Genomic DNA, 27,023 nt, shown 5'->3' with positions numbered 1-27,023 from the left:
GCAAGCAGGCAAAAACCGCTAGATTTTGGGAATTACACAGGAGCTGAACAGGACCAGCTCACTCCTTGTCCGAACTCTTTATCCTGTTTGAACGTGTCGGAAGTGTCTCTTTAGAGAAGTCTACGGAAACCTCGGGGATACGGGAAAAGCGCGGAGGAAAACTTTTTAAGAGCAGCGATACAACAGAAAAAAGTTAGAGATTGTACTTTTACTGAACTTCTTCAAACAGATGACAGTGTGGCTCTGGATCTGACTGCTCCGTCGTGACTTTATCAACCTCTGGATTAACTTTTAGAGAGGGGGGATTATCAGGGCACTCCCTAAGTATCCTTCAAACAGTGAAAACTTCTCAAGATAATTGGGTCGAGGAACAACTTTTAAGAGAGATTCCTGCGCCTGTGTGTAGGTGTTGGAGACGTGTGGATGGACTCTCTCTGTAAGTTTAGTTGCCGTGCGCCAAAGCTGCCATGACATAACGGGACACCGCTGGAAAACCAAGACTGCTCAATGTTCCTGGAGTGACCGGATGGTGAGAGTCTACTGCTGAGTGGAAGATCTCCACGTTAGCAGCTCATTCAAGACTGAAACAAAAACAGGCCAGCTCCGTATCCTCCTCACGCCCTCCTCTGTGATCTTCATGCTGGAGATATGGGATGACTGGAGGCGGGGGTGCAGCTGAGGTGAGCTCCAGCCGAAGGACAATGTTTGCGCCCGGCGTTGGCATCCCTTCGCTGCCGGGGCGTCTGGTACTGATGCTGCTCCTGCTGTGCTGCTGTGAGCCCAGGCTCTCCACGGCCTGTCCCGGGTTACTGGCCTCCACCAGCGGTTGCAGCTGCACGGAGGATCGGGGGAAAGCGCACGGTGTTCAGAGCCAGGCTGTGGGGAGGAGGGTCAGCTGCACCAAGGAGGAGCTGAGTGAACCTCCGGATGGGAGCCTGCTGCCCAACAGGACCGTCACCCTGTGAGTCTGAGCACTGACAAGTTCACTGTTGACTAAGATCTGCTGTGAAATGTGGCACTGAGAGTTCATTTCACAGTCTTACATTGATCATAAAGCCACTGCTCCCCTTTCCTCCTACAGTATCCTATAAAATATACCTATATTCTCATTATGTTGTGTTTTAAGCCAGTATACAGATTTTGTACGGTGGCCCTAAAGGGGGAACTCTATGTATATTTCACGATCGCAAAAATCAATAAATAAATAACCAATAACAAGAATCAACAAAATTCATAAATATTGAATGAAAGGCTTATACATAAAATACCGAATTTTCTGCAAAATATAAACAACCTGCCACACGGCAAAAATATTTAACCTACAACAAGGAATTATGTTTTCTATATTTTTGCAGAAGTCAGAATTTTGGTTTTCAGGTTGTGAAATGTTTGCAGCAAGTTTTTGATGCTTTTCAATTTAAAAAACAAACTTTAATTTAATTGAAAATTTTCGTATGAAGTCAAATGTTTTTTGAGTGGATTTTTTGTTTACAACTATGAAGTAAAAGCGGTTGATCTTAAGGACAACCATACATTGGCATAGTTGAACTGTTGAACTGCGAAAGCTCAGGATTAGACTTTATATCTTCAAACTTACTAAACTATCTGTTTACACTTATTATAATGCACAACAGCCAGATAAAATCTTATTTCAGGACACTTAAATAAAATGTCCTGATTTGCTTGTAATTAGTCAAAATATCTCAAAATAAGGAAATACTCCAAATATTTGTTAGAATTGATCACGGCAAGATTTTTTAAGTAGTAGAAATACTTTTTTTTTTTTTTTTTTTTTCATTTTTTGAGTATGACTTAAGTGAAATAGATAATTTACATTATGTTGAATTTGGTCCCCACAGGCAGGACTTATCTAACTGAGTCAGTAACTTCACTCATGGTGCAAAAGTGCCTAATGCAAAGGCATTCTTGGAAAACAATGCAGGTTCAGAGTTGACTGTCAAATAATTTAAGTAACAATAATTTGAGAAGCGAAATAGCTAATATGGATTTTTTTAGTAAACACAACTCTTTTTTTAACATCCTTCAACTGTTTGATCTTGCAGTGTAGATATTTGTTAGTAGAAACATATACACGTTTAGACATGGGCTTTAACAGTACACACTTGGTTTAAACTCTTCAGTGAACTTATCCAGGACACAAAGACATATTTTGGATTTATAAGTCAACTCATTAAAAAAAAAGTGGCCAGAAATAAGAGTAATTACAATTACATAGTTGAACTGAACAAGTTAAAACTGCTAAAAATTTTTGTTGAAACCGATTACGTCAAAGTTTTTAAGCAGTGGAAATAGATTTTTTTGAGTAATCATGACTTGAACATTCATGTTGGGTTAACTTGACCTCTACTAGTTAAACTGCACTGTGGAAATGTTCCTATACCTAAAAGCTCTGTTTAAATCCAACTTTAAACAACACGTTTAAGTACTTTCATCTGAACCGTTTGGGCCAGGTTAGAAAATGACCAATCAGCGAAGAGGGGCAGTACTTTCAGGCGCAGTGGAGTCGTAACGTAAGCAAGCAGCAACAAGAGGTTGGTGCAATTATGGTGGAAGACATCAGTGTGGATGCTGCTAAAGCGCCAGTTTTATCAGAACTTGACGACATTTCTTCGTTAAAAGAAGAACAAAGAACAGCAGTGACTTATTTTCTTTCAAAAAATGACAAAAGTAGTAGCAGCGCACGCGCACCGTGGTAGGGACTACAGCGTCATGTGTTTCATTGTTCTGATTGGCCCATAAAGATGTAATAGACAGAACATTCATCCAATGACCCTCTGAGTTTTTTTTCAAAGGCTCCACCCTTTCCCAAACTTTGTCTATCAGTGGTTTTCCAGATTGACATGTCAGGTTATCACATACTTTAATTATGGACATTAATGCCACCCAAGGTAGTCAAACTTCAGGGAATACAAGTTAAAGGAAGTGGAAATTCTCACTGAACCAGGAAGTCTTCTAACATGCTCAGTATACCATCCACTGTATAAGACGGGACCCACTGAGTCAGTAACTGCACTCATGGGGCAAAAGTATGTGATGCCTAGTGGGGATTGACAAAAACACTTAGAATGATTAAGTACTGTTTACTTAAAACTGAAAATGTGTTCTATTGATTCAGAAAAAGAGCGCTGAAACAGCTATTTTGGATTTTTAAGTTAACACAACTCTGTTTTTTAACATAATTTGACTGTTTGGTCTTACAGTGTAGATAGTTTTAAGTAGAAAACATATACACATGCTAAGACATGAGTTTTTGCAGAGCACACTTGGTTTAAACTCTCCAAGTGAACTTACTGAGGACACATAGTTAGAAAAATACGTCATATAAATGACTAGGCCATTTTCCCTCTGTTTTTGGTGTATTTTCAAGGGGAAAAATTGAGGTTGGAGCATCAAAATCAGGCCCACACTCACGCCTCTGAACCCATGGCCCCAGGTTTAACTGTCTTGAGTTCTTGCTGCAGTAATAAGGCTTATTAGGTCAGAAGTTTACATCTTGATCTAGTTTAAACTCTGCAGAGGAGGGCTGAGCATCGCGTCAATGTGAAGCATTGAGAGATCAGCAAGAGGGCAGGCTGACTGTAACAGCCATCACGGCCCTGCCTCTTTGACACGTCTGTCCCTTGAAGTTTGACTCACACAGTTCCTTCTTTCTCCCACCAACACCGTGCGCACATGGTGTGGGTGACATAACTGGAATGAGCAAAGAACATATTTTATTTTGTTTGTTTTTTTTTCATAGAAAATGAAACCATTTGGTGGGAATTAGACAGGAACAGTTCCGAGCTTGGTTTGATATTTTTTAATTATGAAGAAATTATTTGTGTGGTCTCTTTGGATGGAACTTGTAAGGGCCTCGCAGTGTGCCAAAACACACTATCTCTCATGATGGATGCATTGCTAATCTTTCAGTGACACACAGTTTTGGGGTGTTGTGTTGTCAGACTTTCTGTAGATGTTTCCCACAGTGTGTTACAGTCTCTGTGCTCCGACCCAGTGGGAGAAATGTTAGCTGCACATGGGCACAGTAAAAGAAAAAAAGAGTCATGTTCGACTGGCCCTCTGCTGCGAGCGTATGAGGTAAAGTAAGGGGATTTATGCCCCAGGAGAGCTGAAACAAGCCAGCAGTCCATTTATAGGCTCTTATGTTTCTTGCTTAATAAAGGCAGGATAAACATCTGGAGAACACATTGCTGCAAACCAGAGGGGGGAAAGGAGTTTGGGTGGCAGTGGCCGAGGTGATTGAAGATAATCTTCCATCTTTGTGTCTACTCATTTTGGTCGCGCTGTTTTGGTTGAGGATTCTGTGTCACATTTATGATACTGCCGAGCAAACAATCCCACACGCTTCACCTTCGACTGTGCTGTCTGGAAAGTTCATTCTCCTGAAGACTGCTTTGGTTCCTCCAGCGCCCTGCTCCCATCCTCGCTCATGACATTAGCTCCAGATGTGGAATGTGAGAAGTTGTGTTGATTTTCGTGTTATTCCTGACATTCCTCGGCCCCGCTCAGAGACTACACACTGTATTCCAGGTGCAGCAGGGGAGCTCTCTTGGTGCCCTATGCCGCCTCGGTCCCTCCCCTTGTCGGACGGCCTGACAGGAATCTCTCCTCCATGCTGAGTGGGCGAAGGCTGGAGGACACCAGGCTCAGGGCTTCCGGGGCCGGCTGCTACGTGTAATGCACAACAGCTGGCCCCTGTGAAACATTCCAGCTGAGGCCCCTCAGCCTCATGGGAAATCCCAACGGGGATTTGTTTATTAAAACTATTAGTTGGCTGTTTGTTGTTCCTGCCAGCCGTAAAGGAGCAACCAGTCGGCCTAGTGGTATCACCCTGTCCTTTGGCTCCTCACACCTCTTTGATTACACCAGCTAACTTAGACTTATCGCTGCTTTGTCCTCATCCATGTGCCATCTTTTATCCCACTTTCCCTCTTTTTCTTTATCTCCAGCTCCCCGTTTTTCTCCCTATCGTGCCCCCCTCTATCATGAGTTCATCCACACGCAGTAACTCTCAACCTAAATATTTAGCCGTCCTGGTAGGAAACTGCCATGTCCAAACTCCTTCCAGATGTGAGCCTGCGCAGCCCTGTGTTTAGGCCTAATTATGCACGGCTGCAGAGGAGGAGCTGGATCACTCCAAGAGGAAGAGGAGCGGAAGAGGGAAAGGGGAAATAGATAAGGGTGTGAAAGCGTTGTCGTTTCAAGGGAAAGTAGGAATAAATGAGGGAAGTTGAACAGAGAGAGTTGAGGAGGAGAAAAAAAGGGGAACAAGGAAGGAGAGCACAGAAGAAGAGGGAGAGGAGAAGCTTGGCAGGCGGTTCAGAGGGATGTGCCCCCGGGGACTGAAAACTCCCCAGCCCCTGACTAACAGATCTCCAACACCGGGGTGAGAGGGAGGAAGAGGAGAAGGAATCAGGGCTCCTGCATGCAGCATTCACCATTTCTCTATAATTTAATCAGTCTTTACTGCATACAGACAAACTATGATTGTCAGAAACTTCAATCTTTTTTGGTTCTGCATGCTTTAAGTAGCATCAAGAAGTTCTAAAACTTCCAAAACTATATGCATTTCATAAGACAGCTGCATAGGAGAAGAATGAATGCATCTAATACTGAGAGTGTTTTGTGTATTTGGATTTGCTTGCAAATTTTGCCAATTGAAAAAATTAGTTGCCAACAACTTCTATTTTTGCTGCAGTAGTAACAAAACAGACATCAATTATTAGTGGCATTGCATCAAAGTTAAGGATTCTGAGATAAACTGTTGTTATTTTGGTGATGCAGAAACTCCCTGATGGATGCTCAGCACTCTCAGCCTATAGGAACAGAGCCGTGTCTGCACTGGGAGCTGCCAGCTGTGTTTGTTTTAATGTTTTAATGCAGAACAGACAAATGAAGCGAGCGTACAGTGGCAGTCTATGTGTGAAATGTGCTCATGTTTCTGAGCTTGTGGTTTCTACCCAGCTTTAAACTGTGCTCCTCCCTCGGCGTATTTCACTGTCATCGTCCTGGGTGACTGATGGCTGCAGCTTGGCGGGCGCCAGGCCGGGCACAGATGCTCAGGGTGGGGGGTCAGCTTGCCCGGCCTTGGTCCGATGCCCCCTCGCTGAAGACAGCTGCGGTGGGACACAGTTGCTGTCTGCATGAATGCGCTTGAGACTGATATGTCAGTGTTGCTAGCTGCTGTTCATGGTGTAAGATAAAAATATTCCTGAGAGGGCTGTAATATTTTTATCGGTTAGGGTCAGGGTCATAAAAGAGTTGTAAAAGTCAAAGTTTATACTCGGCTGAACAACAGTGCTACCTTTATAAGCTTTAGATTACTCTTTTAAACCATATTTAGAACATGTAGGGACTGCCTTTATCACAGGCAAAGATGCAGGCCACTTAAACATGTCTGCACTACTCTTTTAGCTTCAGCTAGCAAGCAGCTGCTAACCACATTTACTCATGAACCCTGAAACCTTCCTTTTGTCTTCTCCTGTCAGATTAGTATAGGCTACTGTAGCTTGTTTGCTAGCAGCCAATTTACAAAACACTTAAAGATGGATAAATCCGCTCTATTTTCTTCTACTATCACAGCTACAACCAGTCAGTCATAAAACAAACAAACAAAAAATGACTAACCAGAAAATGTGTCAGTAAAAAGAGCTGTTCAGTCAGGCTTCTTTTAGCTTAGCTTACAGGCTGAAAACATGAGCAAACAGTTAGCCCGCACTAACAAAACCTGCTTTCTGCACCTATAAACCTTGCTAGTAAACTGTTTGTATCACTTCTTTTAACATGGCAAGCTTTTATTTTCTCTTATCAGTCTTTTAAAGCTAAGCTAGCAAAGCTATGTTAGTCGCTAGCTGGTAAGCTTAGTGTTAAATTAACATAGTTGGTTCTTCTCATGTCGGCTATGGCTCGGCTAGAGAATGAGAGCAAAAGAGCAAAACTTTTAGCTTATCTAAGCTAAAAAATATTGTTTTGGGGGGCTGTAAACATGAAGAGACCTTTTAAAGGTTAAAAATGTACACAATTTGGTCACACAAAACAGCACAAACTGTTTCTAAATGTTGGGATAAAACATTTGTTGTAAATTACAGGTATGTCGGCTACAATTGAAAAATCTTCTTAGATACTTTAGAACAGCTTAACTGATAAAGACTCAGGTACAATGGACACAAACTCCAATAGGCAATTTTAAAAAGAGTTCTACAAGCATTTGACCTTCATTTCTAAATAGGAAGTCAAAGTCTGTTTTTTGTAAAACTCTTAGCAAAGACACTGAAGTGTATTTTATTTTGTGATGACACAATTATCTTTGGGGACATTTCAAACAACTGAGGTCAACTGAGCTACTGAGGTAGCAGCCAAAGTAAACACCGGCTTACAGTACAACTTTACCCCACCCATAACGATTGCAAACTTACGCTGAAGCAGGTCGAGAAATTATCAAAAACAAAGCTTTCAGTGTGGCTCTTGGTTGTTTGCTCTTTATTTCATAAAGACATGTAGTCCAGTTCTGATAAAACTGCAGCTATACTATAGCTACATCCAAGCTCACTGCTGCAACAGTGGCAGCCATTGCTACCAAACTGTTTTCAGGTCTGGCACAAATGTTGTAGATTGCTCCTCTTTCATTAAAGACATGTTTTCCAGATCTTATAAAAAACACTAAAGCTACATCTGAACTAAGAGCTCTACCATCAGCAAGTATATATTCCAGCTTACAGTACAACAAAACTTTGTCCGTGACTATTGCAAGCTCATGCTGAATCAGGTCAGGAGAAGAGTGAAAACATCTTTTCCATCGTGAGAAGCCTGTAGTGCTGTTCTTTGTTCTTACTTTAAGAAAGAAATGTGGTCCAGCTCTGATAACACTGCCACTTAAGCTAAATCAGAGCTACATCAACTGCGGTGCAATTAAACCCCGCCTGTAGCAACTGCCTCATTCTCCTCAAATGATACTGATTGGCCTGATCAGTTCTCAGACACAATAGTTATAGGCTTTAGTTTTGCAAGATGGACCAGTCTGATGACAGCCATGGAATCTGGCCGATTCATCTGCTGTGCGAGGTTAGATGGTTAAGGGACTTGCTATTTGTCCACGGATTCACCATGATGATCTGTTTAGTGCACATTTAGTTGAAGGAAAACTTGGAAAGCTTGGAATGTCAGTATTAGGTAACTGCAACAGGCAGTAATGAACAGGCTAGTGCTAGCCAACATTGGTGTCACATTTTAACATTTTATAAAGTGATCCTATTTAAGCCACTGGCGACTCCGCTGAATGAAAAGTTTAAAAAAACAAGTTCACTTGCAAATACTTAGTGTAGTTTTCTTTAAAATACTGGTCTGATATTAGAAAAGTATGGCACACTTAATGAATGAATTGTTTATACAATGGTCTGTAAGTAAGAACATGTACTTTAGTCTAGTTGAGATTTTATCAAGAAAACAAGTAAAACTGATGTCAGCTTTGACAACAATGCATCACAGTGATACTCAAAATGCGGCTCTTGGGGCGCAGATGGCGTAGATGTCTAATGTGCTACCCATGTACGTGGGCGGCCTGGGTTTGAATCCACCCTGTGGTCCTTTGCCGCATGTCTCTCCCCCCTTTCATTCCACTTCCAACTCTATCCACTGTCCCCCTCTGTCCAATAAAGGCACTAAAAAGCACAGAAGTATATCTTTTAAAAAAAACGTGGCTCTTAAGCCACATGTGGCTCTTTTGTGACGACTTGTGGCTCTTGAAAATCTTATTAGGAAAAATGGTTCCCCCAGAAAACATTCAAAGGGGAAATTTTGGCCAGTGTTAACTTCGTCGTCTAAAACTATGACTAAAACTATTCGTCAACAGCCTTTTTTCCATGACAAAAACTAGACTAAGACTAACAAAAATAGATCTGTGATGACTAAAACGGACAAACTAAGTTTAGTTTTCATCAAGGTGACTAAAACTAGACTAAAACGTAATGTCGTTTTCGTCAGACATTCAAACTGTAGAGAGCAGGGATCCCAGGTTTGGCAGGGTGCAGAGAACACACTACCATGATTTGGTACCAGATTTAGGCAAGAAAATAAATGCTTAGACAAAAAGATAAGACTAAAATTTGAGGAATTTTTATGGGTTAAAACTAGACTAAAACCAAAAGGATAGAAATGACTAAAATGTGACTAAAAATAAAATGCATTTCATTTAAAGACTAAAACTAAGACTAAAATTATATAGCTGCCAAAATTAACACTGATTTTGACCTCAGAAATGAATTGCACGTCACATGAATCTGTTTGTTACCCACACTTATACAGTAGGCTTAAAATGTCAAGTTTGATTTTCATCCTTTATCTTTGTCTGTAAAGTTTTATACTGGATGTGTGCAAGAAAGAACATCAAAGATAAATGTCACTGATTCTCGAGAAAAGGGACAAAACATATTCAGAGCCTGATTTGTGCTTTTGTTTTACTATATAGTCATTTAAAATTGAGATTTGTGAGGATGGAGGTTTCAATGAGCATAAGGAACAGATTTTTATTTCAACAGTTTTTTTTTTCCAAAATAGGACTTTTTTTGGCCCACCTTATTATTGTCAGCTCCTTCAGGCACACCAAACTGTTTTTGTTTTTTTTTAATTCAAGATGAATATCAAGTTTCCAGCTATCTAATACTTGCATCAGCCATTATATTTATTAGTATTTATTTTTCACTCATCTCAGATTTTTATGATTTTTATTTTATCCATTATAAATGAAGCTCTCTAAATGAATTTTTTATTGTTGCATAAAGATTTCCTGGTATTTTTTATAAATAAGCAGAATAAAATAAACAGTGGATAAAGCATTTTTTTGTAAAATGAACAAAACCATCGTCTGACAGAGTTGACAATGGAGATAAAAAGCGATGGCTCAAATTAGCGTTTTAACCCAAATAATAATATATATGCCAGGTTTGGATTGTGAGTCTTGCAAGGTTGAGCAGGGTTGAGTAGCACTGATGCATCATGTCTTTGTTGTGGGTCCTGCGTGGGTCCAGACTATCTTAGATAAGAGTTGGGGGAGCTTCAAGGAAATGACGCTGAGAACCACTGCTTTAAGTTCACTGCCTGTGTATGGAGTCCGCTCTTTGCAAGTTCCTCTGCTTGTGATCACCTTGCAGGTGACTTGCCTTACATGCAGGTGACATTTTTGTTGAAGTAAGCGCTTTTACTGACCATCCACTGCAGTGTACAGCAAGTGCAGCAAGTGTACAATATTAAGCCTTTTACCCCATTTCCATTAGTGCTAAGCTAAGCTGGCTCCTGGATGTAAAGCTCCATATTTACTGAAACAATGTCAGAGAGGCATCTGTCTTCTAAATTCACTCTCATGTTTGAAAACCTCTACCAAAATGAATCCTGACTGTGTTTTGAAAGCGTATCATAACTCCAGTGTGATTTTATTTGAGATTTTTTTAAAGAACTGGTTTAGATAATCCATTTACAACACATTCAAATGAAATTAGTGTGCTGACACAAATGTTTGGAGGTTAAATGTGTTATTTAAGACATCCTGCCAGGAGCTTTTAGGGCAGGGAGCCTTGTTTTATGCATAACACCACATTAGTCTGCTTGCTCTGTATTCAATTGAAACAGTCTGTTACCGTTTATCATTCAAAGTCAGCTCATCCCAACAGTATTATCTCTAGAGTATTAATCTGCATCTCTTTAATCACTGCTTTATCTCCTTACTCACATCGTCGGGTTTTAACTTGTGGCCCTCGTGTGGACTAAGCCCAAAGGGCCACAGATGTGTTTGTGGTTTTTTAGGCGGCTGTGTGAGTCAGTAGATGTTGAGACGTGAGTATGAAGCATCTGAAACTGTCGAGTTATCATCGAGGAGGCTCAGCAGAGAGAGCGCTGGCATTCCTGCAGCCGGAGGGTTTATTTATGTGGAGAAAGGTGTTGAGAGGAGGGGGAGGGGGCTCTCCTCCACACATGTTAGGTGGGGCATTGGTCAGCAATAAATCAAAAAGCAAACAAAAGGCCTGACACTGGATACGTAGCTTCAGCACCTGCCAATGCCACACAGGCCTGAGGTTTATGGTGCCCTCATAGGTCAAGGTAACAACACAGAATCAGGACAGATCTACTCTCCTGCTGTGACGCTGCAGCCTGTTTAGATGATAAATGTGTATTTCACTTCTCACCCCACTGTGTTTGTTGATTAAAACTCTGCCATATTTCAAAATCTGGCTGAAACACAGAGATATGTTGTCATAGTAATCTCATACCCCCAAGTGGCTTTTTGTTATTCCAGTTTTTTTTCATTTCACCGCGCTCTCTTCTTATCTTACTCCAAAAAATGTCTGACTTCGACTTTTCTCTGCCAGTGCTAACTTCCCTCTCCCGGCGTCCAACCACAGCAGCCCCCAAAGTTCCCGTTAGGGGTCGAAGGCACACGGATACAGACAGAGATAATGGATGTGTATAGTGGGAATGCCTGTGGCTGCAGTGTGTTAGTGTTTCTGATGTGCTTCGCTTGAGAACCAACTCCTGACAAAAGTGCAAGTCATCCAGCGGCTTTGGAGAGCGCACCGAGGCATTAGCAGCTTAGCATCACTCTAAGGTTAAACAGATTTACCCTAAGTATTCTCTAGAATTTCACATTTATAACTTCCCAAAACTAAATCCTAAACCAAAACACCACATCGGGAGAGTTTTGGTCCATATCTGAGCCAAAGGACTTTTGCTATCAGGGTAGTTTTAGATAACATCTAGCAAAGACATTTAGCCAAGATCTGGCTCAAAACTGGCAAAGTTATCAGGGACAAAGCAAAGACATTCTATCCCTCAATTTCTTGGGCAGACAGTCTCAGACTGTTTCACTGTTGGCCTGGTGTTCTTTTGATTAAATGCTGTGCAAGTTTTATGTCAGATGCAATGGGATGAACACCTTCCAAAAACTTAAACTTTTGTCTCGTCAGTCCACAGAATATTTTCTCAAAAGTCAGGTGAGGCCTGCAGGTCATGAGATGTTGTTCTTTGTTCTTTTGTGATGCCCTGAATAAGTCATCAGTACGCTCTTGGAGTAGTTTTAGTTGGCTGGCCACTCCTGGGAAGGTTTATCAATGTTCCAGGTTTTCTCTATTTGTGGATAATGGCTCACACTCTGGTTTGATGGAATCCCAAAGCCTTAATAATGACTTTGTAACCCTTTCAAGACTGAATTTCTTCAGATTGCAGCATGATGTGTTGTTTTTAGATCTTTTAGCCTACTTCACTCTGTCAGACAGGTTCTATTTAAGGGATTTCTTTATTCAGCAGATCTGGCAGTGATCAGGCCTGGTGTGTTGCTAGTGAGATTGAACTCAGCTTTCCAAAAATCAATCACAGTTGATTCATGATTTAACAGGGAGGCTACTTTTCACATAGGGCCAGGTAGGTTTAGATGGCCCTTAATAAACGAAATCATCAAACTGCATTTGTATAAACTTAGGCCATATTTGTCTAATATTAAAATTAGTTTAATGATCTGAAAGATTTGAGTGTGACAAGTGCGCAAAAAAAAGGAATAAGGAAGGGGGCAAATACTTTTTCCAAGCTCTGCACAAAGACAAACCAGGAGCAGCCATCACATGTGAGTTTGATCATGTTTAAAGTGAATACTAATTTGCAGCACTCATCCTAATTGTTTCAGTACTCAGCATCCTGGGCTCAAAAACACCCTCAGTGTCATCTGTTTTTGCTGCAGCAGTCACAGCACTCTCAGTAGAAAGCAGTTCTTTTGGAGAAGTGTGGCATTTGTGAAGTGGAGGCAAGACTTGGAAAAACTACCAGTTTTGTCAAAGGCAAAGTTGGACTAGAAACTCATCTAAGTTGTGTTTTCTAGTGTCAAGTTTTCAGGTCTGCAGCTGCAAATACAAGAACAGGATTCTCTACAACAATTCTTTGCTTGGTGATGGATCCATGATTTAAAGAAACGATCGCTGAAAAATGACACACTTTTGTCAAAATGTAACATTTAGTTCAAATCTTTTGTTGATAAAACCCCAGGGTGGGAACCAATGCTTTAACAAATACATTCTATTAATTTTAGACTTAGTCTTAAGGATAAAATGTTAATTAGTCACATTTTAATTATTTCTACCATTTTATATTTTAGTTGACAAAAACGAAAAACATTTTAGTCCAGTTTTGGTCCATAAAGGTGACTACATTTTAGTTAAAACCTTCAATTAAAACATGTATTCTCTTTGCTTGAATCTGGAGCCAAAGCATACTAGTGTGTTTGCCCTGCTTTTCTGCAGCTTAGAGGCAGGAGAACTAAAGATACGTTGTATTATGATGGATTTATCCACGGTGATGAATACAATGGATTTTGAAAGTCTGATGTCAGACGTGTGCTTTTTTGCCTTTGCACCATGCACCAAACATGGCTGTGACTGGGAATCAATCCTGAGACCAGTGCGCCGAGAACTACAGCCCCAGTACACAGATGCCCATCCCACCCACTAAGCCAAACCGGTGCCCCAAAGATCTATTTTTAGGTAGTCTTAGTCTTGTCTTCCTCATGAAAAAAAGTTGTCGACTAAAATTTTCAGTCACAGTTTTAGTCAGCGACATTAATGCTGTTAAACAGATAACTGGCCCTGATTGGTCGACCCCTTTGCAGCCATGTTTTATACTATGCTTTTGGCCAATCAGAATGAAGTATTTAACAAAGACGCGTAATAATCAACTCTAAGTCAAACAAATCTGGGACTTTGCTTCAGTCAAACCAGCTGAAGCAGGTTCAGATGACCTGCACATGTGAAGAACGTGAAGAGCCTAAAAAGCCAAAATGATGAATAAAAACTGACCTGAAGCCAGTGTTTGTCAGCTTCCATTATATTGAAAGTTTTTATTTATACAAACAAGTGTTAGCTATCATTTATAGCTCTTTATTTAGATTGGCAGCCACCTTAAAAGGCTTAAAACGACCAAAAAATGTCATGCACATGCATCCAAATTTAGCATGTCCTCTAATACAGCTGTATTGATTTTTGCTACATTTTTCCCCTCTTTTGTATTTCCCCCTCACCACTCCAAGACACGTCAATGTTGGTTATGCTGTTAGTGTAACTTAAAACCACAAGATATTAAAAATCTGTCAGACCAATTCTTTCGTCCATCACTCTTTCTGTAAATAGGAGCGGGATTACAGTCAAAGGGACAGAGGCATGTTGAAATCAAACCTTTATTAAAATCTCCACTGATGGAATAAACCGCTATTTAAAGACGCAGTATGAATGTGCAGCTGAAATCCAATCACTCTTTGGAAACATGTCGGTCTACCAAAACGCCGTCACACATGCTTTTTGATTAGTTAATACATTCTGATGTCAAATCTAATTGATGCTCAGTCGTTGGGATGGTGGGGATGTAAACAGAGATGGTGATACTCTGTGGCCACACAAAACAAAGACGAACAGCACTCTAAAGACACGGTGAGAGTATCTGGAGCAGAAAGATTTTAGCCGACTCTTTGTAAAAGCAGCCTGATTTTTCCCAGCAGTCTTTGCTTTGGGAGCAGAAAACAGAGGCTGGTTATGAGACAGAACAATGAGACAATGTTAGCCAGGCATCCAGCACATTCCTCTCACTGTCTGAAAAGACTAAATCTGCTAAATTGCCTCATTAAAAGTATAAAAACACTTTAGACGGCGATTAAACCGGCTGTTGTGCTCCTCCTCGGCGGCCGTAAACTTTCCAATTTGGTTTGTCTTGACTTGTCTTTGACTCTAAATATTGTAATAAGTTATTGCAGCTTAAGAGCACGGCGGCGGGATTTGAACTTTCGCTCTCTGGTTGTTAATATTCATCACAGCTACTTGTTTACATCTTTAAAGTTCAGCTTCAGTAAACCATGGAGAAACGACAGGCGCACACTTCAGGACGGTTCCTTTTGCCAAACTCTAATAAGACATCCTCAGAGTGGGAGACCTTCCCCTCTCCTCCTCTCCAGAGTGGGTCGGCCTCTGCACACATACATATGGGAAGGGCGTGCACGGCCGCAGCTCTCAAAATAGTCCGCAGTCCTCCCCGCTCTAATTAGAGACATTTCAAAAACCCAGATTTTTAATTTTAGACTGGAAGCTTTCGGACCACTTATGCACATACACATCCAGTTAAACATACACACTTTCCGTATAAATAAAATCTGATAGGTCACACACTTGTGCATCTAAATCTGCACACACACTAACGGAGCCGCAAACCACAAAGCCTTACTCCCCGGCACAGGCTGGTAACCCAAGCACAATGCAGTGAGCTCTATAATAAGTGGTTGCACATATGAAATGCAGGAGCGCGCTGGAGCCTGGAGGCAGGAAAGTATGATAATAATCGAAGTAATGCAAGATTCTCTCCTTACTATAAATCATGAAACTCATTTATCTTTGCAACATGTGACACCAATCTTTTCCTCCCTTTAATGTGGCTTCTCTCCCTGTTCGATGGCTTAATTACTCAATCAAAAAATTATTTCACAGAAAAATATTTTGCATGCAATTACTGGGATGCTCCTCTAAACGAGGCTTGTAGCTTGGCAGTGTTCCCTGGTGGCCGCTGAAGCCCTTCTGAAGGGTTGGGCACAATGGGCACATTCACATCTTGACATGCATTTTGCTGTTAAAGTGCCTGTTGTGCTCGAGGGCATTTAGTCTCTCTGAGCTGTGACTCTCTGAGGACAGGCTCAGGGTGCAGGGGGCTCCTGGGACGGCGGCGTTAGGTGGCTCTCCGACGAAAGGGTTAAGCTATTAGGGACGGACGTGGGCGCTGAATAGTCAGCACAGTCTGGAGGCCTCTTATGAAGTACTTATTGTAACAAAGATGACACAGCCAACTCCCAGCCTGAGAGATGGCTCCTCTTTCATCCCTCCTCCCTCTACCTTCCTCTTCTTTTCTGCAGAAGTGTCCATTAGCAAAAAGAAACCAGGGTTTGGTTCAGCTGATGCAGCTTTCTGAAGCCTGATGGGAATACCAAATGTCAAAGAGAACACATGTGCAAGCAGCCACTGCTTATGTCATTATATGATGAATTATATTCATACCAACAAAACTGATAATAATAATAATTTATCATGCAATGCACAGCTAGCACAGTAGCTAAATTATCCAAACATCTGCACTGCATTCATTTTACAGGGCTGAGTGACCCAGCCTGACCAATATGAATCTTTTACTGTTTTATTTTTCTTTTTCCACAGCCCACTTACACACGTTTCCTGAATTACAATTTACTTTTCCCAAAACTATAAACACGAAAAAGAAGCCACACTGAGTCTGGCCAAACCTCAGACATCGGAGACAAAATTAAACTCTTTATTCAAAACATGTTATCTTCCACCAAAATTAAAGTCCAGATCACTTCCTGCCTTTAGAAGACACACAGGAGCTGCCAAATACTGGAAAGCCACTGGAATAAGTGAAAACGTGCTATCATGAAGACGGACGGGTCATTTTAGAGAAAATATTCTGAGATTCTGTGAAATTTAGACCTGTTACCGTCAGGGTTTATACGGAGGGAGATCGGTATTTAAATCTGGTTGACTAGAAAATATAAGGAGATGATAAACACACTGAAACTTTACTGTAATTAACACCAGATAAACACATTCTAATTTGGTCTTTTTCCTACTTTTTTTTGTCCTCACATAGTAATCTGCATGCATGTTGAATCAATAACAGCCACAGCCAGTGCTGGCTCTGGCATTTTTTGTGCAAACCTGCTCTTTACCCCTGATCGAACGCAGCTTAACTTCCTCCCTCTGTCTCCTTTAACAGATCAAGCCCAAAACTTACAAAGCTGAGAAGTAAATGCACACAAATAGACAAATAAACATGTGTATTCACTGGTTTTCACAGTCAAGAACTCTCTTGTCATATATTTAACCATTTTATTGCAAAATGGCTGTACAGTTTTACTTTGTGGAAAAGGCTCTGCTCAAAAGATGCACCCTGGGTTAGTCAAGCAGCATGCTTTGATTTTCCAGGGAGCGCATGGCTAGAAAAACGCATATGGATAGACAGTGGGTACTGATATAATAAAATTAGTTAAAAGCAGTTAATCCATAGTAGCATGAATCTGAATATGAGCGTGCAACAGCTTTGTGCTATAAAAGAGGAGGCTGGGGTGGAGGAAGTTAAGCTCTGCAAGCAGCAGCATGGTGCATCAGATTTGGCATTAATACAAGTAGGGATTAGTGAGAAGTATGTCATTGATACACCACTGTGTTGAGAAAAGAGCTGTGATTGGCTGTAGGAGCTAGAAGTTGATAACTGGATCAGCTGATCATCAGCTGATCATAGCTGGATTTATGACTGCCTAGTCCTGCATGAACTACACAGGAATAAATGCAGAAATATGAGAGCTTTATGAAAAATACTTTAGTTTTTGTTTGTTTTTCATTGGTTTCTCATTGTATTCATTTCAGTCTGGAGAGACTCAATACAAGCACAACGATGATCTATTTTACAAGTTTGGAAATGTTTGAAATGGGAAATGTCAAAGACTCCTTTGTACTGTCTGTATGAACTTGAAGGAGTGGTGAGGCTGACAGCAGGATAGGACACCCTCCTTATGGAGTCTAGACACTGGTGGTGGTGATAGAAGGAGGAGGATAAGATGAGTTAGAAAGGACTTGGAGGTAGCTGGGGTGGAGGAGGATTGCAGCAGTCACACAGATAGACTGACTGTGGAGGAGAGGTGAGCAGATTTTAAATATGACAGCAGCAGGATGATTGGATCGAGACTGTCTCAGTAGTAAGTGAGCTGATTACCAGATCAGGAAAGGGAGACATAAGAATGAACATTAATGAATGAAAGATGGATGGAAATGAAACAGTCTTCCTGCTTGAATTTAGGCTAAGCTTCATTACAGATTAAGGAAATTAATACAACAATATAATCAAGTGTTGGTAGAGTTTTCCAGCCAATTGTTCTAGGTGATAAAAAAGCATGTTTATCTTTAAAAATACTGTGTTACAACTAATGAATATTACTTTACTGAAATAAGAATTTGCCTCTTTGACATTTTACAGCAGTAAAAGGACTGTTGTTGATCATAAAAATGTTTATATGATAATTAAATCATCAGTAATACCTTTGTGTTACCTGCTAGGACAGGTAAATCAGCTGATTTCTTAAAGAAAAATGCTTATCAGTATTAATTTTAAGAGCTATTTTTTATTTGAGCCCTAGTCTTTGTCTTAAGGATAACATTTCCATCAGTTTTAGTCACATTTCCGTCATTTCTACTCTTCAGTCTAGGTTTAGTCAACGACAACTGAAATAAAATGTTAGTCCAGTTTTAGTCCATTAACTTTCAGTCAAAACATTGTATTGCCTGAATCTGGTCCCAAATCATAACCTTGCAAAGCAGATAGATTGGCCTGATTCCATGTCCATGTCCATATCATAATATAAGGTGTGCACAGTAAAACAATGCACTGAATGTTCAAATGACACACACAGACATCCTGTGACATGCCATGACCAGGAATTCCCAGCCACTAATGAAGGTCTACACCAATTACTGCTGCAGACCCTACAGAGCCCCAACACAGCGAGAGGCTGTCTGTATGTCTGTGTGTGAATGTACAAGAATGACAAAAGGTATAGACTGTTACAGCCAAACCAATTAGCAGAGGGTAGAAAAAATCCCTGCACAGCACATGAGCATGCTCGATGCTGAGCTATGCATCATCGCTCACAAATAAAAACAAAAATCCAACCTATAAAGAAGCTGTGTAGATCTGAAATATGACCTCTTTATGCTGCATTCTGCAGGCTACAGTCATTGTTCCTTTTGGAGCTGGTTAATCCTTTGTAAATGCATCAAATATATTTTACATTTGACTGAAACTAATATTAAAGCAATAACAGGCTGTATCTGAAACCACTATTTGTATATTTAAACATATATACTGCATATTGGATACTTAGCTAACTGCTGTAATTGCATACTATAATTCTTACATATTTCAAACTCCATGTGACGTCACATCTCTTAGAATCGTCACAGTATGTGGTGTCAGATACAGCCATAGTTTGATCAGACCTTGTTAGAGTGTTATTCTTTTATGTAATTAATTATCCAATTGTAAACTGCTGTTTTGAAGTCATAAGGTCATTGTTGTTGTTGCCATGTTTTTCCAGAGCTGGAGGTGCCAAAATTTGAACGATTTTGTTCAGTTTGTTCACACAAGCAAATGTAGTCCCAGGACTGAGCAAGCCAAAAAAGCCTGTTGTGGTCAGTTCAGACATAAATAGCTGCTGATAAGTGCTTACTTTCACTGTATGCTTTGGGTCATTTTCTTACTGGAAAACAAATCTTCTCCCAAGCTGTAGTTCTCTTGCAGACTGAATACGATTGTCCTCCTATATTCTACCCCACTCAATTTACCCTCTACCTTTACAAGCCGTGCAGGGCTGGCAGCCAAGAAGCATCCCCACAGCATGATGCTGCCACCACATACTTCACAGTGGGGTTGGTATGTTTGTGGGGATGTGCAGTGTTTGGTGCCCACCAAACACAGCATCTTGTCTGATGGCCAAAAAACACCATTTGGTCTCATCAGACCAAAGAATTTTCTTCCACTTAACCATGGAGTCTCCCATGTGCCTTTTGGTGAGCTCAAGTCTAGATTTAGTCTGAGTTTTCCTCAACAGTTGCTATCTCTATGCCATTCTCTCACGAAGCCTGTTTTATGCTTGACGCATCCGTGAGGTCGTAAGTGTCCGCGCGTCGAACGTGACGTCAATATTAAGACACGCCCCTTCATGGGGGTTCCGCGCGGACATTTTCGTCTGTCCGCGCACATCCCCAAAATTTTTACAGACGTGGATGCGACACGTCAGAATGGCCGATTTTGAGGAGTTTTTGGTGACAGAAGTCAGAAAATATAAACAACTGTATGATTGTTCTTTGAAAGATCACAGAGACTGCCATGTACTTCCTCATCTATCTCTCGGGTTGGCTGTACAAAAATATTGTACTCCCCCTCGTCCTTCCTCTCCTGACTGAGTGGCCATATGGACCATCTCCTCTCTCTTTTATGCTGTAACAACAACAGTAAACACAGCAGCTCCTCTTTGTGGTTCTCTGTGATCAACAAATCTTCCTCTATGACATGCATTAAACATGTTACAGACGTTATTCTTGAAGACACTGCCCCATAGCTTTTGGGAAAATATCAGTTTGCGGTGAAGAGGAAGCCGGCACTAGGTATAAATGCACCAGACGTTTCCGCATCTGTTTTTGTCCATGCGGCCGTCGGAAAGCATAACCGGGCCTTAACGCTTTGACTAGGGGAAGAACCTGGGCAACAGTTCTTGTACGCAGAGTCTCCCATCTCAGCTGCTGAGGCTTGTAACTCCTTCAGCGTAGTCATAGTTGTTTTCCTGGGCTCTCTCACTAGTCTCCTCCTTACACAGTCACTCAGTTTGTGAGGACAGCCTGATCTAGGCAGATTTACGCGTGTGCAATATTCCTTGCATTTCTTGATGATGGATTTAACAGAACTCCACGGAATTTTCAGTGCCATTGAAATGTTTCAGTATCCATCCCCTACTTGTACTTTTCAATAATCTTTCCTCTGAGTTCCTTGGAGTGTTCTTTTGTCTTCATGGTGTAATGGTAGCCAGGAACACTGATGAACCAGTGACTGGACCTTTCAGACACAGGTGTCTTTATACTTCAGTCACTTGAGAGACATTCACTGCACTCAGGTGATTCCCATTTCACTAATTATGAGACTACTAGCACCAATTGCCTGGACCTCTGTTGAATTATATCAGTCATTATATCAGGGTGAATATTTATTCAGTCACATATTTTACATTAAATTTATTTGTTTAATTGACACTACTTTGTAGAAATCTGTTTTGATTTTCACATTAAAAAGGGTGCTTTCTTTTTTTTTGGGTCATAAAAGCTAAGCTCATATTGATCATGATTGATTTATAAAATCAATAAAAAGGTAAAACATCCAAGGTGATGGATACTTTTATGGGTGCTTTATTTATCGGATTTTTCCATCAAACAATCCAGAGGTAAAAGCAACACAGTCACGGTCAAGAGGTTAAGTTTAATGATTGAATTTACCACCTATCAATTAAAGTGGTCAGGCCCTGATCATGAGCAATGTTAAGCCTTTAAAATAAACACAAATATTAAAGTTACATGAAAAATCAGTCCCTGCTCATCTGCAAAATTAAAATAGTGTTTTAATTAGGCTTTAAATGTGTAAATGTTAAGTACTTAAAGTTAGTTATTTTAATATGGGACCATTATAGGATTGACTCACTTTCAGAGCCAGCCTCAAGTTGCCACTCAAGGAACTGCAGATTCTGATGCTTTTGAATTGGCTCTATTATATTTGTTTATTTTTCAAGCCCCATAGACTGCCACTTGGTATATATCAGGGTGTTTTCATCAGCTAATTACCTTCGCTTAAGACAAGCATTAGGAGTGCAGCCTTTAAAATCTGCTCAATTGCATATCAGCACAAAAAACCCAAAGGTTAAAAACACTGGGTGTAGACTTTGAGAGACTATAAATAAAAACAAACTCCAGTAATTGTGTCATTCTTAACTAACTGTTAGATGATGTGTACTACCCATTATGTCAAGCTATTCCCTCATTCCTTCATTGTTTACTTTACACATGCTGCCATCATGTAACATATCATGTAACACAGGTTTAATCACTGTATCCCATCACACTGATGTGACCTCAGTTCATAACAGTCTCTGAAACAAGATGAGGGTGAAACTTCAGCTCTGTGTCATCTGGTTTTGCATCTATTAGACCTGACATTTGGACAGAGGAAGCAACCTCAGAAAACCTGCGAACAGCCAAATGAAGTTAAAGAGTTTTTAATCCGTTTTGGTTTAACCATAATATCTCTGTTGATCCTCTCTGCCTGTCCTCATTACTTGGAGTATGACGTGTGTAATGTGTATATAAAGAGAAATGCTGCTCCTCCGTGAACCGCCAACAGGCCGTATTTTAAATACAACCCTGGCAGGCAGGAGACTCTCCAATGGAAAGCAAAGAGGGAAAATGCAATAAAACACAGGCTGATGGATTTGTATAGAGTTCTCAGCTGTAACATACACAGTTAAAGTGCTCACACAATGCAGCGCTGTTAGTGTAAAAGTGGATAATCACATTTCTTTGAGCAGAATTCAATTACGTCCACGGAAAATTCCCACAAGGCAAAATGATTGTTTCTTTATATACATGTTATGAAGTGCTGTGACACAGAACAGCAGCGTGTGTATTATGGAGTCAGCATGTTAATTAAAGCAGACTTAATTCAATAATGAGACTCTCATTGAAAATCACTCTCATTATCTGGCTCCCATTGGTCTCCGAATTAGGACAGGATTTATGGCACGTTACCAATCTCTTTCAAGGGTTCTTGTCTTTCACCTCGCGTGTGGTCCTCGAGGGTAAGAGACCTTTTCAGAGTTAAATGATGTTTACACAGAGGCCTGTTGGCTTGTTTTGACTCCTTTTATTAGCCTGAACCTGTGTATCTCTGCCTCTGTTGGCCTGAAAGTGTTGGATAAACTCTCCATGCTGTTTTATCTGCTGTGACGGACTGCTGCAGCTTCAGGTGGATGCTGCAGAAATACTCTGTTCAAAATGAAAGAAAACATAAGTTATATTCAAAGATTATAAAAAAGTAATGAGAGCAGGAAGCTTAGCCTGCAGATGAAATCTTATTAAACCCAAATCCCTCCGTAAGACTCTTTTTCTGTTTGTGGTTTGCTGGAGAGGCCTGCAGCTACACAGAGCTCACTCTTTAAGTCCAGCATGTATAAATATTTAGAGGGCAGCATGGGCCAATCAGAATCAGCGCTTTTCATTCAAATGCATCTCATTCATGTCCGGGACTGAAGGCCAAACCAGGATGGAGCGTTTCCTGAATATTCTTCCCATTCAAAAAAAGATTTAAGATCATTGGAGAGGCAGACAGGATGAAGGTGCAAAGATATTGACAGCAAACACTCAGTGCTAACAGACTGCAAACAGGACATCCTGTTAGGTTTGGCTTTCTCGCTGTTTTCCCTCGCTGTTCCTCTGCACCAGGTTGTGATCTGGAGAGCTCAAAGGACTCTGTTCACAACACTGTGAGCTTTCAGCTCCACCACAGAGATGATTCTCTGTGAAATGACTGGCCGACAATGACCCAAAACCAAAAGCAGCTGTAGGAAGCATGCAACCTTTGACAGTTACAGTACACACAGGTACACACAGACATGTACTTTAACCCAGCTGACATACACATGTGTTAATCAGAGAGGGAGAGCAGAAGTAAATCAGAGAGCAAATAGGATCTGCGACATGCTGTCATGCCCCTGCGTGGCCGTCAAAGGCTTTGTGGCTTTAGGAAGCAAATTGAGCAAACCAACAAAGTGAGTGGCACGGCGCAGGGAGGAGCGGCTGTGGTTTACGAGACAAGACTCTTTGTATGCTTTTTAGTTCTTCTTCACACGCTGTCTGGCACTAAAGAAGCCCTGAACTATCACTGAACTACTGCCCTCTCTAATGACATATGAAAGGAATTCAAATACAACCACATACACACAGTATTCCTTTAATTATGCTCCTATAAATCCAAACTTTGTCCAAATGAGTGTCTCTAAAGTTGGCTTGGTTAGCAGTTTTTGGATTGAAGTCTTCAGCAATGAAGTTTTTTTTAAGTTTGGAAAGAATATTATCTTTATGGTATCTGTACCCATTTTAATGCCCTTACTGTGTAATGCAATGCATCAGACAGATAAGAAAGGTTTTTTTTAGAGGTTTTAATCAGAAATATGCTGAAAAGCTCAATTACCTGAAGTTATTTTACCATGGAAAATGTGGCCCTTAACTACTGCAATCAAGTAAATTGTTGTAAAATATTTTCTGAGCCCATGTTCAGGTCCAGATTATTAATTTTAATACAGAACAGAAATAAACTCCATAAAAAAGAGTGTGCAAATTTTCTACTTATGGTTTCATTCAGAGACAAACAAAGGATAATTTTCCTCAGGCAGACATTAAGCTGTTTAAGAAAAGGGGTGCTAGGAAAGTTTGATACTGCTCTGTATCTTTCTCCTGACTCATGGGATATAATAAAGGAACTGCTGATGTCAATATTGATGGTATAATTTAAAACAGATAACTCTGACTCACCCTGTCACCACATCGTGACTCCTCACAGTGAGGCCTGTGACATAAATGAGGGCGATAAAAAACAGAAGATAACTGGCCAGAGATGAAGAAGACGGGAAGATAAAAAAGAAGATGAAGGGATAAGTCAGACAGCAGTTAAATGAAGTTATGACACCTGATTGTGGAAAAGTGCTGATTGTGCAAAGTAAACTATTGGTGCTCTTTACATTTTAAGGGGTGTTTTTATCTGGTAAATTAGATGTTGTGATGTCTCATGATTTTTGGACTTTAGTATTTATTGAAGAATCATGATAGCATTAATATCATGGGTATCATATAGAATATGATACCCATGGACAGCTCATGCTGTCCTGTATCAGATAACATCACATTGTATCATATCCTTTCATATCATATAGTATTGAATTGCATCACAGTGCATCATGTTAAATCACATAGCATGGCATTGTATAGTATATTATGCAACTGTATTTTATCCGATCATGTATTTTTTATCATGTTGTGCTGTTTCAAATCCCAGCATTTGTTCCACATTATATCACAAGTTATCAAATAGTGTTGCATCACATCACACCCTAGAGTTTGTTACGGAATCTTATCTGATTGTATCATGTCATATTGTGTCAATGCTATGCTGATAATAATAATAAGAGAATCATATTTGGCCCACAGCGTCTCACTGACAGTATCTCATCTCATCTTGGTCCACTATCCCTCTCTGTAAAACCACATGCAAAAAATCTTGGTGTCATATTCGATTCAGGTTTAAAACTTGACAAATCAATCATGTAGTTAAGGTTATTTCATGCAGCTCCGTGTTATCTCCAAACTCAGACCGATTCTTTGCACCTTCAACTTAGAAAAAATTATCCACGCACTCATTTCATCCCGTCTCGATTACTGTAATTCACTATATTTTGGCATCATGCACTCCTGTCTATCCCGGCTCCAACTCATCCAAAACGCAGCAGCAAGAATCCTCACAAGGTCAAAAAAGACAGATCACATCACACTCATTCTCTCTTCCCTGCACTGGCTACCTGTCACCTACAGAATCAATTTCAGAGTCCTCCTGTTTGTTTGTAAAGCACTAAATGGCTTGGCCCCCACCTACATCACTGAGCTCCTATGGTATGGTTGGACATTGTGGCATGTTAAGGTATGATACTGTATGGTACTGTATGGTATTGCATGGTATGATATAGTGTGATATCGTACAGTGTAGAAGGGTTTGCTATGGTATGGTTTGCTGTGCTATACTATGCTATGCTGTGGTGTGATATGGTCTGGTCTGCTCTGGTCTGGCATGGTCTAGTATGGTATGGTATGGTGTGGTATGGTATGGCATGGCATGGCATGGTCTGGTCTGGTATGGTATGGTATTGTATGCAATGATATGGTCTGGTCTGGTCTGGTCTGGTATGGTCTGGCATGGTATGGTTACATACCAAATCATAAAGCATCACATCTGGTCAAATTGCATCCTCTCAAACCACACTACATTACATCCTGTTGTATAATGTTGTATAAAGCCATATAGAATTGCATCCCATTGCACTTTCTTGTAATGTAATGTAACATATCGTAACTTATCATACGCCATTTATTGTATCTAATTTTGTTCTTATTGTTTCTTGATGTGTGGTATCACATCATATGATATTTTATAGTATATCATCACATAGCATCACATCCTATCGTTTCTTATCAAATCTTATCTTATTATATCATAATGTATCCTTGAATATTGTTTCATATTGTTCCACAGAACATCAGATTACATCATGCTGTATCTCTTCATATCATATCTTACAGCACAATATTATACAGGATCATAGAGTATCGTGTAATATTGTTTCTCATCACATTAAATCATATTGTATCATATCATATTGTATTATTATTTTTTCTTATTGCATCATATTATATTCTACTGTTTCTATCTTAACTGTTTTTTCTGACTGTATCATGTTGTGTAATAGTGTATCATACTGTACTGTATAGCATTGCATCTGATTAGATCATATTGTATCCTTTTCCTGTATATTATGTCTTATGGTATTATATCATATTATGAGGTAAGGAAACTGTTCGTAGTCGTTGGTAGATTGGGTTCACAGCTAGTGAGTCGGCCTCCCTTCACACAAACGGCACAGGACAAAACATGATACAGGTACTATTGTGCTTATCATTGAAAAAGGGGAACGCCTTAATACAAACAACACAAGTGTTAATAAAAACCAAAGCTGAGCATGAAGAGAAGCTGTGTTAATACATATGTGTTCCTACCATATGTGCTATTGTTGTATTGACCCCATTCAACCCCTTGAACATGAGTACACATGTGCTGGGCTGGAGTCTGTGTTTCTGTCTGACCTGCCTCTTTCATATGACCTCCTGCCTTTTGATCCTCGTGTAAATGAATTACATGAAATGGCTGAATGGGACTCTGGAGCCTGACATGTGGCCCTTTTTTGACATAGATTTGAGATGGATTCAATTAGCCTGTGTGATTTCTTAAAGGGCTTTGTGGTCTGAAAGGGTTAAGTGAATGAGAGATACCATCCAGAGTCTGGACTTGATTAACACACTGTCAATGTATTATACAGTTTAGTGCCCTTGAAGGCAGCTTAACTCAATTTACCATCTGATCTGTCACTTAAAACGAGGGGAGAGAAGCCGCTCGTGTGCAGTAGAGTCTCAGAAATATGACGTTAGGCATCTAAGTTGCTTGGACTCCCATAATTAAGAAGCTACTTATCTTCTCTGCTTGTAAATCCCTGTTAACCTTTGTGTACATGATGA

General features: G+C 40.3%; 1 protein-coding gene across 1 annotated transcript in view; it reads left to right on the top strand.

Moving 5' to 3' along the window:
* The window catches only part of adgra2 (adhesion G protein-coupled receptor A2), a 67,445-nt gene continuing 40,422 nt past the window's right edge, over positions 1 to 27,023 (top strand). Inside the window, exon 1 of the mRNA XM_041788426.1 lies at positions 1 to 961. Within this exon, the coding sequence (XP_041644360.1) occupies positions 654 to 961 (308 nt within the window). The 5' untranslated portion in view covers positions 1 to 653. The remainder of the gene's footprint in view (positions 962 to 27,023) is intronic.

This window comes from Cheilinus undulatus, linkage group 5, assembly GCF_018320785.1.
Source record: "Cheilinus undulatus linkage group 5, ASM1832078v1, whole genome shotgun sequence".
Classification (NCBI taxonomy): domain Eukaryota; kingdom Metazoa; phylum Chordata; class Actinopteri; order Labriformes; family Labridae; genus Cheilinus; species Cheilinus undulatus.
Note: the sequence above shows the minus strand (reverse complement) of the source record. Positions and strands in the feature narration are given on the sequence as shown.